This window comes from Pisolithus orientalis (genome assembly GCF_024613125.1).
Source record: "Pisolithus orientalis strain OTSU chromosome Unknown F5J12scaffold_131, whole genome shotgun sequence".
NCBI lineage: Eukaryota > Fungi > Basidiomycota > Agaricomycetes > Boletales > Pisolithaceae > Pisolithus > Pisolithus orientalis.
The window spans coordinates 41,065-60,539 of NW_026260912.1; the positions used below are offsets into that span (position 1 = coordinate 41,065).

Consider the following 19,475-nt stretch of genomic DNA (forward strand, 5'->3'; position numbering starts at 1 on the left):
GGATCCTGCCTACATCGGATTATTTGGATATGTTACTCAAAAATCATTGAGTCGGACTTTACTCAGACTAATAGCTATATCTTACAAAAAAAATCAAGGTTGGATTATCTACATTTGGAGAATCTGGTTATGCCCCCTGCTAAAATTTCGTTTCCGCAGTGACTGCCCAGAGGGTCCCTGGGACCTCTGTGGTGGTCACTGCAACCAGGAGAGCCCCTTGCACTCACTGTATAGCACATCTGACAGCAGGGCAGTGTGAGCCAGGGCAGGGCAAAACCAGGGCAGCTGAGCAGATGGTGGAGGCCATGGAGCAGACAGCCAATGAGTGGGGGCTGTACTGAGCCTGGGCAGAATAGGTGGAGATGAGGAGGAGGGATGATGTATGTGAGGCCAGGATGGTGGAGTTTGAGCATGCAGGAGGAGGGTGGAAGAGGCCACAGTCAGAGGCAGTGGAGGACCAGAATGAGGAGGCAGATCAAGGTGTGGAGGGGGATAATGAGGAAGAGGAAGAAGTCAGAGGAGAGCAGGAAGGCAGGGAAGAACAGGAGGGTGGTGAAGAGCAGGCAATGGAGGAGTAGATAAGTTTCTTTTTTTTTTTTGTCTTTTGTTTTTAGTTTGTATTTTTGTACCTCTACAGAATAGACATGCAATTTTACTTATGGTTCTGAGAAGTGAGACAGATAAGTGGAGAAAATTCTAAAGTACTTAAGATAGTTCAGTGAGGGGTGGAGTTGGCCCATGGAGGAAGGTTATGTGGGCAGAGTATTATGGTGGAGGTTGATATGGGCCAGGTTTGTGCAGATAACATTTGTGGAAAGCAGAGACTATGTCAGAAGTGTGATCTAACTCAGTTGCAAGCAACCAAGAGGTTTCTTCATCAGTGTTCTCATAACCAGCCCAGCAGACTAGATACAAGAGCTGGCAGTGGTGGCAATGGTGGTCCACCTTAGAGTTGAGTATCTCTGACACCTCATACTCAAGGTCACCATCAACATCCACTGGCAGAGGTGGAGGTTGTTGTCAGTTTGGGAAAGGGTCAGCTGCTGCAGCTTCCAGTTGTGAGACATGGAAGATTGGATGTACTGAGTACATAGAGTCAGGGAGCCCAAGGGTGATGGAGTGTGTACCTGGCCTGGCCAAGATGGTGAATGGACCTAAGTACTTTTTGGAGAGTTTTTCCAAAGGACAAGTGGAGCAGAAGTACTTCACTTTGACATAGGCCTGTTCTCCAACCTTGAACTCAGGCAGAGATATGTGTTTGGCATCTGCTGGATCCTGGTAGTGCTGCTGAGTGGTGGACATTTCAGAGTGGAGGAAGTCATGAAGGGCAGCTCAACAACATAGTCATGAGCCCATGGAGAGGTGAAGTCCTGGTCAGGGACCACAGACAGGTTTGGATGGTATCCCTTGTTAGTGAAGAAGGGAGAGACTCCAGTTGTCACACTTGGTGCATTGTTAAAAGTGAACTCCACTAGAGGTAAAAGCTCAGCCCAGTTGTCTTGTTGGTAGTTACAGTAGACATGAAGGTACCACTCAAGGGTCTGGTTTGTTCACTCAGTCTGGCCATTGCCTTCTGGGTGGTAACCCAATGTGAAGTGAAGATGCATATCAAGGGCCTTTCCTAGAGAGTGGAAGAAGTGTGAGACAAACTCAGGACCTCTGTCAGAGGTGACATTAGCAGGTACCCCATGCTTGGAGAAGACATGGGTAAGGAAGAACTTAGCAGGTTCAGCAGAGGTGATGGAGTCATGGGTGGGGATGAACACCACTTGCTTTGAGAGGTGGTCCACTACCATAAGGATGGCAGAGTAACTGTTGGAGTTGGGGAGGTGTTCAATGAAGTCCATGGAGATGGAGTTCCAAGGTCTCTCTGGGATGGGGAGTTGCTTCAGTAGACCATAGGGGTGGTGACACAGAGTTTTGCTCCATCCAGAGGCAGTGCAGGACCTGACATATTCTTTCATGTCAGAGTGTAAATTAGGCCACACATAGTCTCTGTGGACAAGTTCTAGGGTGCAGTTTTGCCTGAAATGGCCTGATAGAGGGTGGTCATGCTTGAACCAAAGCACTTGGAGGTGGAGACCATCAATGTCAGGGACAAAGATGTGACCATCAAGGTGGAGTAGACCATCAGAGTCCAGGGACCACCAAGGCTTGCTTGGAGTTGGGAGATGGCTGGCAGAGACAGGGTCAGATGGTAAGGCAGAGATGATGTCAGAGTGCAAGCACACAACATTGAAGACCATGGTGGCATGGAGCACAGGTGCCATGAGGGTAGTGGTACAGAGGGACAATGCAAGTTGCTCCTGTGTAAACATAGGGCAGAGATTGTGAGGAATTACCTGTGTGTAGTCCCTATTCCCCCCTTTTGGGTAGATGTCCCAACATCACATGAGTGCATCAGGTTTGGCTCCTAGGCAGCCAGGTTGGAAGCAGATGGAAAGGTTAAACTGTGAAAGGTATTCTGACCAACAAGCCTGCTGATGAGTGAGAACCTTAGAGGTGGAAAAGTACTCAAGGTTGTTGTGGTCTGTCACCACATTGACAGGTAAGGTGGAACCTTCTAGGTAATGCTGCCAATGGCAGAAGGCCTTGAAGATAGTCAACAGCTCTTTGTCATGGGTATCATAGTTGAGTTCTGGTGCAGTCATGGTGCAGGAGTAGAAAGCAACTGGGCAGAGTTCACTGTCAGAGCAGGTGAGCAACAAAATGCCAGCAATGGCATAGTCAGAGGTGTCAGTTTCAACTGTAAGTGGAGTGTTGTGAGTCAAAGTGTGGTTCAGTGGTGAAAATCAACCAAAACCAACACAAAAGACAAAAAGAGCAAGTGGTGATGTGCCTATGCAGTACCTAGATGGTAGAACCTTTGATTTGGGTAGGTTTTTGCAAGCTACAACACTCAAAGATGAGTGCTGAGGGTTGGGGGTGCTCCTGATGAAGAAGAAGCAGGAATGTGAGAGAATGTGATAGGGTAGACTGCTGTCAGCCTACAGAAGGATGGATGACAACTTAATTTGATGCTCTGAGTGATGATAAAATGCAAGCAAGAGGGGCTCTCTGATGTCTTCTTTTTTTGCTATCTAAGTACAGTGATTTATATACAGTACAGGGGTGTTGCCCTTGGAAAACAAGGTGCAAACACTTTGTAAGTGATTGGTAACTGATGAGTAAGGAATGTAAGCGATGGGTAATCATCTTGGAAAGAATTGGTAAGCATTGGTAAGGATTAGCAAGCCAAAAAGCAAAGAATCAGTAAGCAAAGTCAAAAGATTGGTAAGTATTGGCAACAGGTGAGTCAAAGACAGTCAGAACGTCAAAGTATGAGTCAAGTAATGTCAGGAACTGGGAAAGCACACTGGAATCACATTAGGGGGAGGCTGTGCATGTCACATCTCAAGGAGATTGCTTCTAGGCCAAGGTGGGATGACAGAGAGGCAGCACTGATCTGATGCTGATATAGTACATCCAAAAGTGGATGGGGTGAGTCAGATGTCAACAGGGGTCAAGCTTTGGGGGTCTGCATAGGGGATTGCAACTTCCCCCCCAAACCATCCTCTCAGGGAAGCAAATAAAAACCTCATGAATGAGGCTCTGTTGGAAGAGAGGATGAAGGGGGAGTGTCTTCTGCTGTATCTTGCAACAAGGAGACAAGATGTGCATCATACTCATCATGGATGCAATCAGGGAGAGTGGAGAACAGTAGATTATACTGTAGCTGTTGCAATCTTGGAAGAATGATGGACGAGACTGGTATGAAGATGTTGCAGGGGGCAGGGAGGAAGGATCCATATGCTTCTTGGACCAGAGAGACTGAAATGACCACATAAGACCTTTCCAAGCAAATGACAGACCTGAGGCAACCAAAGAACGTCCTCCTAGAGGTCATACTGACAAAAAGAACACACTGTCCAAGCTGGATGAGCTGAGAGGGTGCAGATGAGGGTGAGATGTACCAGGATGCTTCAGGATGGAAGCTGGTAGGAACTCCTGGTAGATATATGTAGCCATGGTCCCTAGCAAAGGGGACAAGCAAAATGACTGATGTAGAGGTGGCCATATCAGAAGAATTTAGTGAAATGAGTGTCTTTTGGAGGGAGTGCTGTAGAAATGTGTGGAGTGTGCAAATCCTTTCCAATTTTGGAAGGTAGGATTGCATGGCTGAGCACTACAAGCAAGTGTGGGAATGGTCTTGGTATCTGCAGAAATGGCAGAGATATGTTGAAAACTGGAATGCCATACACAGGCACTTAAGAATTTTAGCCAGCACTTAACTTGCTCCCTTTCTTTTTCTCTGGCACTGATGACTTGTTCTTGTGTGAGGGATGACTGCTGACATTTCTGGCTGTCCTTCTTTGCATGAGGGCTATGGTCTTCATCTCCATTCATCAGCTGTATCCATGTCCACCTCACCAAACACCTTTGGTGTGTGACAGTGGGAGATACAGCAGCAATGGCTTGTGCTACCTTTGCAGACACCCATGCCATGCTACTTGACATGATGGAATGGGGACAGAGTGTGAAAAAGCATGTATAGTGGGTCGAACCATGGGCAGGATGGAAAGTTGCAAAGAGGGACTGGTTGAGTACACAGACTTCATCTTGCTCACAACATGTATTGTGAGTTTTGTATACATGCATGCGAACATGAAAAAAAACAAGACCAGATACTGCATTCTGTACAAAGATCTGATGTCACCAAGGAAAAAAGTCAGTGGGTAAGTGCATGATGAATTGGATACAAAGGTGAAAGGGTATGCTCAACTTCCCAATACTTGTCTGACTTGAATGCATTCCATTGTGACCTTGACTGGCCAGCAACACATCTGTTGTATCCACAGGTGTGAAGTGTCACCAACGCTCATTCTGTTTCCTGACACCTTACCATATGCCTGTAAACTCATGTCAGTAGTGTATCCACCTCGAGTATCTTCAGCGCTCTTGCATCCTCATGGTCTCCATTTGTCCAGTATCTGTTTGAATTAGTAGCTTCTGTTCTCACATCATATGAAATTCACCTTGTGCCTCATTCACAAATTTCCCTCACTGATGGTCGACTGTTGGTCTCTTGCAAGGCATGACTTTTGATTCCCCCTCCACACTCAGTGACTTCAACTCGAAATCTCCTCTTCCACACTCAGTGACTTCAAATCTGCCCCTTCCCTGCCCCACCCATGTCCCCCAATGTGTTCAAAATTCCCAACAGCACTTCAACACCTGTTGATGTGCCTGAGACTGCTGAGGCAGTGACAGACATGTTCAGCAATTTGTTCAGCTTGGTGGTATGTCTTCTGTTCCACTTGTGTACTAGTCTGTCAATATTGACTTGCCACTAGAATTTTTCTCCCAACAGTTTGCCCCCTGAATGGGCCACTCCTGCTGCTGTCGCTACACCCTCCACCATAGATCCCACTTTACTCTCCCTCAATGCTTATCCCCCTCCTGATGTCACAGCCAACAATGTTCCTGTCACTGAGATGATTAGGCATGATGTGGACATTGACTTCCATTCGATTCTGACTTGCCACAACACCCTACAAGCTGTCATCTACACACTGGACCATTTCCTTGCTGAACAAGTTGTGTCCAAGAAGGTCCTTGGAAAATGGAAGAGGGAGGACTAGGGAAGGGAAGAAGAGCTGAATCATGGTTTCTTTGCCTTTGAGGCTTCAACAGCCTTGTAGACCTATATACATCCCTTTGCCCTGTAGTTTCAACACTTTGTTGGTCAGAGTGTATCTCTGTAGTCATGCATAAAAAAAACAAGACTGTTGTCCACTCTGGCAGCCTGCTGTCCAGCATCTGGTAGGTTGAGTTTCATGTGGTGGGCATAACGAGTAGTGAAACAGACCTCACCATATTCCCCCAATGACCCCCTGCATCAGTGCACCTACTACTTACCACTTTGCTCCACAGCAGGGGGGAAAAGAGTTGGGCATGTGTCTGATGTGGTCTGTTCCAGAGTGGTTGCCAATGGTATTAATCATGACTTACTATTTCTTGACACTGGCTTCAATCTGTCACCCAAGTACCTTTGATCTACTACTGAGTGTGTTGCAAGTCTTCAGTTTCCTTGCTAGGATGGTTGACAGCTTGCAAAGGACAAGACAGTGATGGGTCAGAACAGACATCTGCAATGTGCTCAAAATTCTCTGGTTGGAAGGCCACTAGAGACAGTAAGTAACCTACATTGCCTGTGTCTGTAGGAACATATCACTATCAAGTTGCTCAACAACAAAAAATTTGTCATCATGTTCAGTGTCAGGTGCTAGAACAGCCCCTTGGATGATCAAGCACAACAGTATGAAGATGGACACAGCCCATGGAACTGTCTTGACACATTTGAGTCTGAGATCATGATCAATAGTGTGGGCCAGTCCAATCCTTGTCATGAAGGGTTGTGCCAAGATAAATTCCATGTTTCCTATGTCTGGAATGACACAGGAAAACATGCAGATGAGATGAATGAAGGCAGTTTCTGTCTTGATGTATTGAATAAGTGCACAGTCATAGCAGGGCACACCAAAAAATGACAGGTTGCAGTGGAGATGATTTGTGCACTGGTTCCAAGTGACAGTCGACTCATAGTTGACCAGCAGATAATGGTATTCTTTAACCTTAGCACAAGCACAGTTTCAACTAGATGAATGCATAATGAGAGTGTAGATACATACTGTGAAGTCAGTGGGGAGGGGGATCCATGACTTGACTTGATATCCATATGCCAGAAGGGCATCATTAAGGAACTTGCAGAACCTTTGACAGAACTGATGGAACACCATATCTGGCTGACCATTTTCCTCCAAGTCTTTCAGGGTTTGGGTTGTGACGACATGTGCACCAAGCTTAATATGATCAACTGAGGTATGCTCACTGACCACATCAACTTCTGGATCTGATTCCCCAGAGACAGATTTCTCAAGCTGATCAATGTAGCAAGAACTTGATGATCTACCCACAAGACCTAACATGCATTTTAAAGTGACTGTGAGTAGGAGTGTCAGCACACACAGTTGTCATACCTGAGCAGGAACATCTCTACTGTTCGAACAGTGTTCATATGTGTGTTGGATTGGCTTATGCATACTTTCGTTGGGCTGAGTGTTATAGTTGCATGTGGCACCCTTTAGGTGGATATCTCGAACAATGTGCTTCCAGAGGTGGACCTTTGGGAAATTCCAGTCAGTTCACAGACTATCAATGTTGGACTTCACAATGCATTTGGTGTAGTCCTGAAAATGACACATTATGACAAATTGGCATGAGCACAAAGCATATAACTACCTTCAGTGTCTGATCAAATGTCAATATTTCGTCATTGATCATGTTAACCATATGTTCAGTCTGGACATCTAAGCTGACAAGGCTATCAAGCTGTAGGTAGCTTCAGATGACTTGGAGGAGCTGGTACCCTTCAGGTGTTATACTCTTCTTCAAAACATTGATCCCCACATAGAAGATTTGCTAGGGAAACAGTTCATTGACAGCCATCTGGTATTGGACACATGTACCTTGGAGATATTGGCCAGCTTGTTACCATCTGAAAAAGTGACATGAATAACTTGGTTGAAGTGTGTGAGGTTTTGCCAGTGAGGAAAACTTGCAACACTGTCATTGTCAAATGTGAGAAGTGACAATGTTCAGAGCAATTGATTGTAAAACAGTGACTCACTACTTCTCGATGTTGGCTTTGATCTGTCACCCGAGCACCTTTCCAATCACCTTTAGGTCCCCAAAGACATGCTTGCCCCAAAAACCATGCCCATAATGCAGTCGATCAAAGCTGCAGGCAAAGTGGAGATCAGAAAACCCAATCAGTCAGAACACATTCTGCATCCCATTATATATTAGTTCACTGATGGTGATTTGTTGGTGGAAACTTACTTCGATTGGTCATAAACCTAACCACTTCAGCAATTCATCACCTTCAGCTCCATTTGTAGCACAAACACATAACACATCGATGCCCTGGGTGTGCATATGAGGTTCAAAAGTCCTAGAGAGGTCATGGAGTAGCTCTGACAGTACAAGACATACAGGGCAAGGGTGTTTGCCACTGTGACCATGAGTGAGTACCATCATGCATCTGTAGTAGGCCATTGAGTTAGTATCATTAGTCTGAGCAAGAAGAAGGAAGTATATTACATCTCTTCAAAATTGGTGGACAGCATCATAAGACTTGGAAAGAGCCAATGGGTAATGTTGTCATGCGAAGATGTATGTATGTACCCAGTCTTCAAGTACTGCTCAATCTCCAGAAGTAACTCTTTAAAAGATTTGTGCCAAATGACACACTTGAGGGTTGTGTAGCCTATCTTTCCCTCTTCTTTGGCATCTTCAGGGACCTGAAATGTTCTTAGCCTATATGAATATCTAAACAGTGGACATCATTCACAATAGGCAGCCAGCCAACAACAGTACCTCTGCCAATGACATTGCTATTCCGAAATCTCAACTGGCAAGTTTGCACAGCACACAATGACAGGGTAACTCTTGGCAGTGCCAAAAGATGATAGGTTGGATTTGTCAGCATAAAGGATCAGGCCAAATGGCATAGTGTTCTTGATATTTGGTAGACTCAACTAGCACAAATACAACATGTTATGTATGGGTAATGAATGACATATTGACCAGGCACATACTTGAATATCCCACCAATAATCTCTGGTCCAGGGCTTGTCGTAAAAATGTTCATACTCAACACTGTTGTGCCTGTAAAGTCACTGTGCATCCCAGGTGAAGTGCAGACCAAGGAATGGATTTTCTAAGATATCGAGTGCCCACTCCCACAGTGGGTGAATATGTGCTTTCGAACATACATTCTTCCTTTTTGTATGGTACCTTAACTTTGACCCTGGAGAACTATTTAGATAGGTAGGATGGATGGCGATGAATGGATATTTGAAAATCATACTGGAGTGAGTTCCATTGCAGCTGCATCACATGCTTTGTGAAGTTCGGCATCATTCTTGAGTGTGACTTGGACAGCTCCCTGTGTGACATGAGCAAAGAGATCCAGCAGGGCATTGACTTGTTGCTGGTTGAGTAGTGAAGCGAGTGTGATTTCCACAAACTCGAAAGTCACCCAACATGCAAAATGGGGACCAAGGTGTTTTGTCAACCAGGGATGGGGACTTCTCACTGTGAACATGGAACTCTTCATAAGACTGATAAATCGGTGGTCGATTGCTTCTTGGATGAAATTGGATCTTGAATTCAGGAAGTTTTCACCACATTAGAACTTGTGGCAGTTGGCATCAACACATCTGAGGGAATTATGAGCACTATGAGAACATGTGCTGAAGTGAATATGTACCTGAGGCTTGGAGCATGTTGCTCATCTCATTGTAATCTTGTCCCATAGTCACCTCGACTGCAGCCACAGTTTGTCTAAGACTAGGACCACAACATAAATGGAAATCAGACTCACCAGGTTCATTGATGAAAAAATATCCTGTATCTGTGCAGTGAGCTTTGGGCACTCGAGGCTGTGATTTAAGTACTGATGCTCTCACAGCTCAATGGTGGGCAGCTGAGTTAATAATTGAAGCCAGAAACCATTACATTGGGTCTGCCTGTGCTACACACCAATTCATGTACCTCATTGTTTCTCTTCATACTGATGTTCGAAAGCTACATGCTCCCTCTCATCTTCTTTGCGCTTCCTGCAACTCACCTTGTGCTGCTTGAAACTGGTTTTCTGAAATTTCCTGTTACAGTGAGGGCATTGATGGAGAATGGCATGATTCTGTTCAGCATTTTGACAGGTTGAAGCTGAACAGGTGGTACAGGAGGGAGCCATGAGAGAAGATGTATCATAGCTGGACTAGTTCATCCTTTGATCCCAGGTTCGGCTGATGTAAGACAATGTCATGCCATATCAGTCATTATCAGATCATTATCACTCAGTAACTTGGGTAACTCCTGTCCAATGAAATTTCTTCCCTTGGCACTGCCCCCAAGCTGTGGACATGTCATTACCAGACCATTTTAATGACCCTAATAAGGAAATATGCAAGCATTGTCAGCCAGCAGCATTATTATGTGCCTTGAAAATTTGCAACATACCTGACTGCAAGCTGTCAGGGAGGAGTCCAAAGGTAGTCACATGACTCCTCAGAGAATGGTCTGTTTGGTCCAGTAGGAGAGCAGTACAAGTCCAACAGCAGTCGGAGCAGAGATGGTTTGTAACCAACAGAAGTTGGGTGGAGTTGGTGCAGAGTGAGTGAATGACCTGGTGGAAGAGGGTGCAGAGTGAGTAAGGACCTAGAGTGAATGCACAGTTATGACAGTGCCCCCCCCTGAAGGCCACATGCACATGGATGGGATCAACATGAGTTGATCATTTGAAACCATCTTGGTGCCTTGAGGATAATGGCTTTAGCTGCAGCAGAGCTTCATCAGAGTTCAAAGTACTGCTTAAAAAACACATGTCAGAATACTGAACCTTTGTCCTTTCCTCCCATCACCATGCCTTCCACTGTCATAACTGTGTGTTCACTCTAGGTCCTTACTCACTCCAGCACCCTCTTCTGCTGGTCATTCACTCACTCCACACCAACTCCACCCAACTTCTGTCAGGTTACAAACCATCTCTGCTCTGACTGCTGTCAGGACTTGTACTGCTCTCCTACTGGACCGAAACAGACCATTCTCTGAGGGGTCATGTGACTACCTTCAGGACTCCTCCCTGACAGCTCATAGTCAGGTACTCCACAGTGCATGCACCACATGGTCCAGTGCCTGGACTGTTTCCTTTTCTGGATATTCTATGTTACCCATTTGTATGTCCTCCATCTACCCTTCATTCATCATCTAGGAAGTTTTGCTTGAAATTTTACAAGTCTCCATGTATGTCAGTGCCAATTCCAATTACTGTACCTCCATAGTAGTATAAAAGCATGTACCATACTCTGCTGTTCTTCAGTACAAATATCAACTTTAGCTTCCTACTCCCTCTGTCTCCATCCTCTGCCTGTTGGAGTTACCTCTGACTGTCTGTCTGTACTCCCCCTCTGAAATATGAAGGGCTGAGATTCATGCAAGGGGGTAAGCACATGAGCTAAACCTGACACCCTCACTTCACTCTGCCCTTACCTTGGTGGACTTCATTCTTGCCAACACTCTGCCAGTCAGGAGTTCTGCTCTTTCTGTTGGACTTGCTTCCAAACCTCTCCCCAGACCTCATCCAGTGTCAGAGTTGGTCAGAGTAGGCCTGGACTTGACAGTACCAGCCTCAATTCTACCTTTGCCTCCTCATGGTTGGAGTAGGATAATTATCATCTGGCTGCTGTGGGGGCCTATGATTCCACTCTGGGTGACAAGTGACACCATCCTCTTCTGCTTGATCCAACAGTCTATCTTCCCTGTCCATTGCACAGCCTCTAGGCCTGGCATTCAAATTCCTACCCACTGGATCAACTCCTGACATAGATAAGCATGTGTAATTGTGTTATGGATGTATACCTATGATCATTAGGTGATATGACTGTCTTATCATTCTGGGCTGCTGTAGAATGCTGTAATGAGAGGATCAACCAAGTGTGCATGGAAACCAACCATTGGATCTGATTCTTGGCTTGGGCTTGGGCTTCCTTGCAGTTGAATCACCACCATCATTGGCATGATTGTCTGATACAATTCTATCAGAAATATTCATTGTTGCTGGATGCCACTTACCAGCTGGCTTGGGGTATGCAGTAGCTGTATTGCACCAGTCTGATGTGGACTGGCTCCATCATCTGTTGTCCTCCTTGTGCATTGGATGTTCCAGTGGGATGATCTTTGGCACACAATTCCAAGGTCATGTTAGGGTTACCAGTAAAGAATCTGACCAGCTCTGACATACCATCTATCCATTGCCATTTGGTGGAAGGTTTTGTGGGAGGAGCTGGTTCCTCCTCCAAGTGATGTCTGTAGTCAGAGCCATCAATGGAATTTACTTAATATGTAGATCAGTTATGTAAATCCAAATTGATCATGACCTCACCTTCTGTCCAGGGTCTCTTCCCTTTGGCTTTGTCTGACTGGCATTGGTGTTTGGTGACTGGCTCCTCCAGGAAACCATCCTGAGATCTCCACCTTTGGAACCAGAAGACATCTTCTGGGTGCTCCTGCTGTCACTCCTTCCAGAACTCCAAGGTTTCAATTAGTTCATGATGTGTCAGCCTGGTGGGCTACTTTGAATGGGATATTGGGAGGAAGATACTTAGAAGACACATAGGATGCCCAGTTGTCAGCTATTGCAGCCCAAGGTACACTGGCATTCATCTTCCCACAAGCCAAGCCTGTGTTTAGATGTTAGTAACTCATTGACCATGGAAATTGGCACATATGATAATGGCCAGTTACAAACACCCTCATGATGTCCTTTAATTCTGGTGTCCATAAGTCCAAGAGATTTGGAAGAATGGGTGTGCCATTGTCATTGGTGGACAGGGAGAATTGAGACTGCTTTTTTCCTTTCTGTGCTTTTACTGTGGTTTGACTGGCCTCATCCTCTCTGCTGCCATCCTCTGTACCATTGGCCCCAAAGGCCTTCTTTGCATAGGCTGACCACTTTCCATGAAGGTCTTCCCAATCCAAATAGAGCTCTCCATTGCCCAGCTTGTCATTGAAGTCATTCCTACACCAGTCAGATATGGTGAAGCCTGTCAGGAAAGCACTCACACTCCAACCATCACTTCACCATCCTTATCCTTGCATGCTGACATGATCACCACTCTCATCCCACACTGCTTCCACATGTCATATGCAAACTGTTTTGCATACTTTTGGCCCTTACTTGTTGCTGCCCTGCATTTAAGTTAGTATTGCCCATGGGAGAACAAGAACTTGGATGCTTACTCTGCCTGGGCTTCAGGTGGCAGCTTTCTCTTGTTCCACTCTTTTGTCAAATGGGATGCCTGGTCCAATTCAGCCTTGGTCAACAACTGGACTACCTTCTGAACAGCTGGCTGATAGTGTTTGATCATAGCCAACATCCCAGGCTGTATTCCAGCCTTCACAAGTACTTGCTGGATATCCTTCTTACACTGCAGCTTGATCACCTTTAGGGCTGTCCATTTGGAGCCATACTTGACCAGGGCCATCTTGTGCCTGGGACTGACTGTTGTTATACATCCAGTTTTTGATGGCCTGTAAAATATACTTAACATGACTGCGAAGCACATCAAAACCATCCAAGCTTACCATCCATTTTCTATTCCATTCATTTTGTTTGAGGCTCTTGTTGGCATCCAGCCACTTGATTTTGTTCCACATGCCCTCCATCAGTGAGGCCCTTTTGTTTGTGTCAGCTTCCTTCCAATCCTTTAGACCATCTTGGAGGATTTGAAGTTCATCTGGTCTCAGCTTTCCCAGCACAGATTTTGCTGTCTCTGTGCTATCCAAGCTAGATTCCTCATTGGAGGAAAAGTCCTCATCTGAGGTATTAACACAATTAGTACTGTGATCGCTGCTGGCCATTCTGAATGTTGGAGAAGGTGTTGGGGTTGGTTAGTTGCAGGGAATGTTACCCTCTGTTGAAAGAAAATTTGTAGTCCATTCCTCATAGTTACCATCACCCATTCTTGAATGAAGTTCCAGGGGCCAAGTAATGTTCTGGTCATGATACATACCCATTGTTAGTATGGTCTTGTTCCAGTCGATTGGTACTGTGGCCAAACATGGTAAGCCAATTCATCTATCATCCAATCTGCTACTATATATAGATAAAGTATAGTTTGATCCCAATTGGATCTTCTGACATTGATTCTGAGATCCAACTCAAATCATAGTCATGCCAGGCATCACAATGAGGCATGTAGGGCTGAGGCCTGCAGACATCCTGCAAGGACTTGATACTAGACATGGGCAAGTCACAAATCACCTGAGCTGCAGTGGCCACCCCAGTAACCCATGTCACTTGGAAAAAGGTGAAAATAACCAGGGGATCCAAAGACAAGATGGTCAAGTTTACTCTGAGAAAGAAGGCAAGATATGCAACTGGCCAAAGCAACAAATCACCTACTAGGGCAGGATCTTTGAGCATCCAGGAACCCAATTTAGTCCAGGGTAATGATGCTGACCTATATTGCTACATGGATGATGCATCACCACCAAGGACATCAAGAATTCCAAAAAGCCAGGTGTGCATTATCAAACATCCCAGTGCTGGCAATGTGTGCCTTATGGTATTACAGAACAGTTATCTGGAAGAGTGGCTGCCCTATAAGAATAGATACCTGTCTGTGTTCCTGGACATGGAGGCCCCACCTGATGTCATGGCTTGTTTTGTGTGTAAAGCAGAAGGGGCACCATACAGATGCATGGACTGTGTGCATCACCCATTGTCTTGTAAAACATGTTGCATTGAGCAACACAAACTCAGACTGTTCCATTGGGTACAAAAATGGAATGGAAGATTCTTTGAAGACTTCACTCTATGGCTGGTGAGTTCCAGTTTCAACCCATCATCTGTGATGACTGATATCATAAGGTTGGTTTGGTGCTACACTTGGGCCATGCCAGAGCACCATGCCCAGCAGGAGAAGGCTCTTGGGATGATGCTGCCAGCCATGTAGATGAAGAATGGGAGGACATCAAAGAGAGTCAATGACCAGCACATCTCAACCCACCAGATGATAGAAACTATCTGACAGTTGTGGACACTGGCAGCATGCACTTTTGCAATGTGCAGTATTGCAACTGCCCTGGGTCTGAGGATTCACATCTTCAGCTTACCATGGCCAGCCTATTCCTGGCTATGACTAAGGCACCAAGGACAGCTTTCACTTTCCAGGTGCTGAACAACTTCATCAGGGACAATGTTGAATGTGGAACCTCTGCCATGAACTATTATAGCAAACTTCAGAGAGTCACCTCAAGTGCATTTCCTCACCTAGTGCTGGTGAGTGCCATCACCCCTGGCCTACCATATGCCACATTGCTCATGCCAGTCAAAGAATAGGTATAGGGAATTGCTCAGGGTGTTGAGAATGTGGAGGCTCCTAAAGCTGTTGAAATGGCAGGGATTCCATCAACAGTCACCTGATCCCTGGGCCAGTGAACTTGTCCTCTTCTGCCCTGCCTGTCCCCAGCCAGGGATCAATGTACCAGATCAGGATATCAATCTCTCTGAGTCTGTATTCTATTCATTATTGCAAAGGAATTGTTAGCCTGACTTGTGTAGCTGGCAGTTTGCTAGGACCTTTGTGATGGATGGCAACTTCAAGGCCAAGCATATGCTGCCCAAGAATGCTGCTGAAGAGGTCTGGCTCATGGATGGAAATGGCTTCATGGTCACATCAGCTCCATACAAGGAATATTTGACCAGGACCATAAATTGAATAGAAGTTGGTGTGCCATGATCTCTCCAAAGGCACCAGACTGATTGTGTCATGCAGAAATCCAACTGCAATAACCACTGGGCTGTTAATCAAGCAAATGCACAAAGGAATAGGTTGGAATCAACCAGGATTGGTGGATGTGCCTGTGCAAGGCATGGCTGTTTTGTACCTCATGCAATGGTTGACTTTCAGAAGGGAGAGCAGTATGCACCAATTCATAGTCCCCAGTCATGACTAACAATATAGCAGGCAGGTCAATATGGATTATGCTCTGGTCCATGCTGTGCACCATGGATTGGACCCCTGGCAACCAGTCATAACCTTTTATGACATCAATTGGCAGTATAGCAAGAACTTGGCCTGCCAGCTTGAGGAAAATAGATATCTCTCTCTGCCTTCCAGATTACAGATTCAGACCAGCATTGGACTATGGCATGTCCATGGCCATCAGACAGAGTGCTTTGCCAGATATGCTCCAAACTTTATTCCAGGTGCTCGCCAGGTGGATGGTGAAATCATGGAGACCCTCTGGTCTTCTCTCAACATCATCTCACCATCAGCCTGGGGAATGGCAACAGCACATCATCAGGAGTTGCTGGACTTCCAAATGAATGATAGTAACTTCCTCAAAATGATATGGATGCATATGTCATCACAGTACCTGGTTGACCATCACTTGATTACTTGCACATAGCATCAGCATTGAAATGGAAGTTCAAGGTTGCCAAGCAGTCATTAGCAACAATCCAAGATAAATTCAACAAGTTGGATAGCAAGGTACCAGATGGCTTGTGTCAGTTATGGGTGGAACAAGAACTTGTGGCACAGTCATGCCAGTGGAATACTCCACAGGCCATGGACATATATGAAGTCTGGCTGGAGAAGGGTAAGGGGGCCAACTGTATCATCTGTCCCATAACTTACATACATCATGGTAGCACCCACCATGAAAGCCATTGAGATTGACCTAATCCATAATGACCATTCATTCAGCAGCTCACATGTGGTTCAGCTACTTGGATTGCACAGGCATTAAAGGTTGAGCAGGCTCAAATAGTGCTTGCTATGGATACATGACAGATGGACACCAGGGCAACAGAGGCAGACTGGTTGTCAATTTTGCTGGCAAGACCAGTTGCAATCACAGATTGATGCACTAGTACATGGAGCAGCCCAGTTCATTCAGAAATGACTGGCAAGTTAACCCCAGGCAAAGGCCCAGAAGTATAGCCCCATTTGATGGGGACAGTAATGACAAAACTGATGATCCATTCCTCCCTGATCATCCTGGTCACCAGGAGGTCAGCAATGTTCCACTGCCATCATATATTGGAGTACAGTATTTCCATGACATTGGCCTTGGCAGTCTTGTGGAACAGGAAATACATCTGAGACAGGGCCAGGCAAATGATGCATTGCATGAATTGCATCTGGCCCTCATGGACAAGGCCATGATATTTCATACAGATGTCCTAGAAAGGAGGGAACTATAAAATGACAACCCAGGCATGGGGCCAGATATCCAATGCAGAGGCAATGGTTCAGTGGCATGCCACCATCTATCACCAGTGCTGAAAGCAACTTATTGCACTGGGGGCTGGGGAGGACATTCTTGGCAAATACCAAGAATTGAATAGGGCAGACCTGACTGTGAGTGCCTGCAATTGCAGACCCAAATGCAAGAGGTCATCATGATGACACTCTGGCCTGGTTTTGGACTGTGGACCTTCCCTGGGATTCTGCCATGAATGACAGGATGTTGGAATGTAGGCAGATCAATTGGGCTTGTGTGAAATACTGACTGAATTATCACAGTTTATCGAGTCAACTGGCTGCATACAAAAGCACTATGGGATCACTGGGAAGAAGAGCTAGAGTTACTCACACTGGAGACTGGGTGGACACAGAAATTCTTCTTACACAAGGAGAAATTCTGGAGTGGCCAGCATATGGAGGCATTGGCAGTGGGCAATACCAGCTTTGCATGTTATATGGCTAGGCAGTCCCAGATGTATTGGGATTTAGCTGGAACACTAGGATGTACTTCAAGATATGAATTGGAAGAGTAATGTGCATATATCTCTAGCCAGTATGAAACCAGGGGAAATTACATATCAAGATTCTAATGAGATGTGTAATGAGGACAGCACCCTACTTATTGCTGGCTCCTGGCTGGGTAACTGAATTGACTCAGAAGTCCTCAAGCTTGTCCTGTACTTGTGCAAGCCTGTCAAAAAGGGTGAGCCATTCACTGCAGAATTCCATCACACCATGGAGCATGCAAATCTCCTCCTGATAGATCATCTCATCACAGCTTTCAATCAACTGGCTGATGCTGTCTGATGGCATCCAGTCCATGTCACACAGCAGTGGGAGACTCTCTTTTCCTTCCTATGGCATGGATGGATTCAATGGAATGATTGAAAAAAGACTACCATGCACCTCAACCCCAACAAAGAATTCCTTGGCCTCCTGCAAAACTTCCTCCAATGACTGATGATCATACCCATCCAGATGGGTAGGGTCCCTTGTCCACCAGGTATGTGGCATAGGACTGGTGTGGATCATATGTCTCACCTCTCCTCTTTTGACCTGCAGCACTTCAACTCCATGATGTGTGCCATCAGGGCAGTCTCTCCCATATTTTGTACAGCCATCCACCAAAGCAGTTCATTGGCAACACATGGGACCTTCATGATTGTCCCATATGAGTTGCAGGTAGCCAGGGCCTGCTTCAATATATGCTGTGGAAATGTCCATGACACAGTGAACCAGCATCCATTTTGACAAACTCACTGTTTCCACCTGAACCTGCTGATACCAGTCATCTGGCAGTCAATCACTTGGGTTGTTGGCCTGCTGCAAAGCATATGTGAACTGTCTAAATCAGACACTGATGTATTGGATTATCATGGAGAGGTAGGATAGATTAGCAGTCCTGACATCCATGGTGATTCAGAGTAGAGTTGGATTGGGTGCAAATGTTATTACATAGTGTGGCTGACACATGTGATGACCACAAGATAAGAGATCATCAATAATCACATCCCAGGAGGCCAGAATAGCAAGTGGCCTATCCTGACACAGCAGTTGTCATGAGCCAAGTGGCTGGATATCAATCTGAACAAGACCAATGATGAGACCATAGTGTATCTATGCATTACTGGCACTGCTGGACCAGTACTGGGAAAGGCAGCATTGCATTTTCTCAATGGCTGTGGAATAGGCAATTAGTTGGAAAGGCCCCAGGCTATTGTCCAATGCTTGTGGACAGTGTATAATGAAAGGTCCACATGCTGAAATATGACTGGCATGGTAGGAAGTGTAGCTAGTGCCAGATCTGTAGCAGAACATTGTATCCATGCATTACCAGCACTGCTGGACCTGTACTAGAAAAGGCTGTATTGTATTTTCTCAATGGCTGTGGAGTACAAAATTAGGTTGAAAGGCCCTGGTCCATCATCTAATGCTTTGGCATGGTGTATAAAGGAACATGAACACCATGAAATGGAACTGGTGTGGTAGGAAGTGTAGCTAGCACCAGAGCCATAGCAGAACTCACCATCTATCACCTCTATCTTGGTACCTGTACCACACTGGAATAATATGTGGAAGCCAGAGGTACTATGCCACCATAGTGGCACCTGTTTTTGAAGGCCAGAATGGTCATTTACCAATGCCATGTAACCATGGCAGCTTCACTACAGTCTGGAAAACACTGGCATACATAGCCATGGTTCCATACTACACACTACAGCTACCAGATAACCCATCATTAACACCATGCTCACTATATCATCTTCCATTCTTAATGGCAATAAATCACAGTGCCACCCAGGATATTACACACCATATGCACCAGGAATTCTCCAGTCAAACCTTCCCAGGACTGAATGCCCCCAAACCAGATCCTCCACTCCACATTCCAACACACAGCATTGTCACTATGAATCAGATAGTGGCCAGCATGCATGCAGCATACAATAATAGAAGTAAGCTGATGTCCTGGCTGTATGTAAAATCAAATGTAAATTGTATTGCAGAGCAAAGTGGCATCAATCTGATCTGGCTTTCTGAGCACCTTTCAGCTATGGAATTGGGGGTTGATGAAACCCAGGAGGCAGGCCACCTGGCAGCACATCCATCAAC

At 45.6% G+C, this 19,475-nt stretch overlaps 3 protein-coding genes across 3 annotated transcripts; 1 reads left to right on the forward strand and 2 right to left on the reverse strand.

Moving 5' to 3' along the window:
• Window positions 1-11,672: 11,672 nt before the first annotated feature.
• On the reverse strand, window positions 11,673-13,666 carry F5J12DRAFT_787626 (uncharacterized protein; the record flags this gene model as incomplete). Its single annotated transcript, XM_051743676.1, has 9 exons — window positions 11,673-11,779; window positions 11,846-11,938; window positions 11,987-12,113; window positions 12,355-12,622; window positions 12,667-12,792; window positions 12,844-13,095; window positions 13,118-13,134; window positions 13,189-13,465; window positions 13,617-13,666. The coding sequence occupies 9 exons, from the start codon at window positions 13,664-13,666 to the stop codon at window positions 11,673-11,675; spliced, it is 1,317 nt and encodes a 438-aa protein (XP_051594187.1).
• Window positions 13,667-14,168: 502 nt separating this feature from the next.
• On the forward strand, window positions 14,169-16,286 carry F5J12DRAFT_729410 (uncharacterized protein; the record flags this gene model as incomplete). The annotated part of the gene is given in 8 exon segments (XM_051741948.1): window positions 14,169-14,429; window positions 14,477-14,588; window positions 14,601-14,881; window positions 14,937-15,118; window positions 15,170-15,278; window positions 15,366-15,529; window positions 15,573-15,990; window positions 16,041-16,286. 8 exon segments carry the CDS (start codon window positions 14,169-14,171, stop codon window positions 16,284-16,286), a joined length of 1,773 nt encoding a protein of 590 aa, XP_051594188.1.
• A 1,230-nt stretch (window positions 16,287-17,516) lies between these two features.
• F5J12DRAFT_787628 (uncharacterized protein) lies at window positions 17,517-18,022 on the reverse strand (the record flags this gene model as incomplete). The annotated part of the gene is made up of 3 exons (XM_051743677.1): window positions 17,517-17,717; window positions 17,769-17,853; window positions 17,904-18,022. 3 exons carry the CDS (start codon window positions 18,020-18,022, stop codon window positions 17,517-17,519), a joined length of 405 nt encoding a protein of 134 aa, XP_051594189.1.
• Window positions 18,023-19,475: the final 1,453 nt, after the last annotated feature.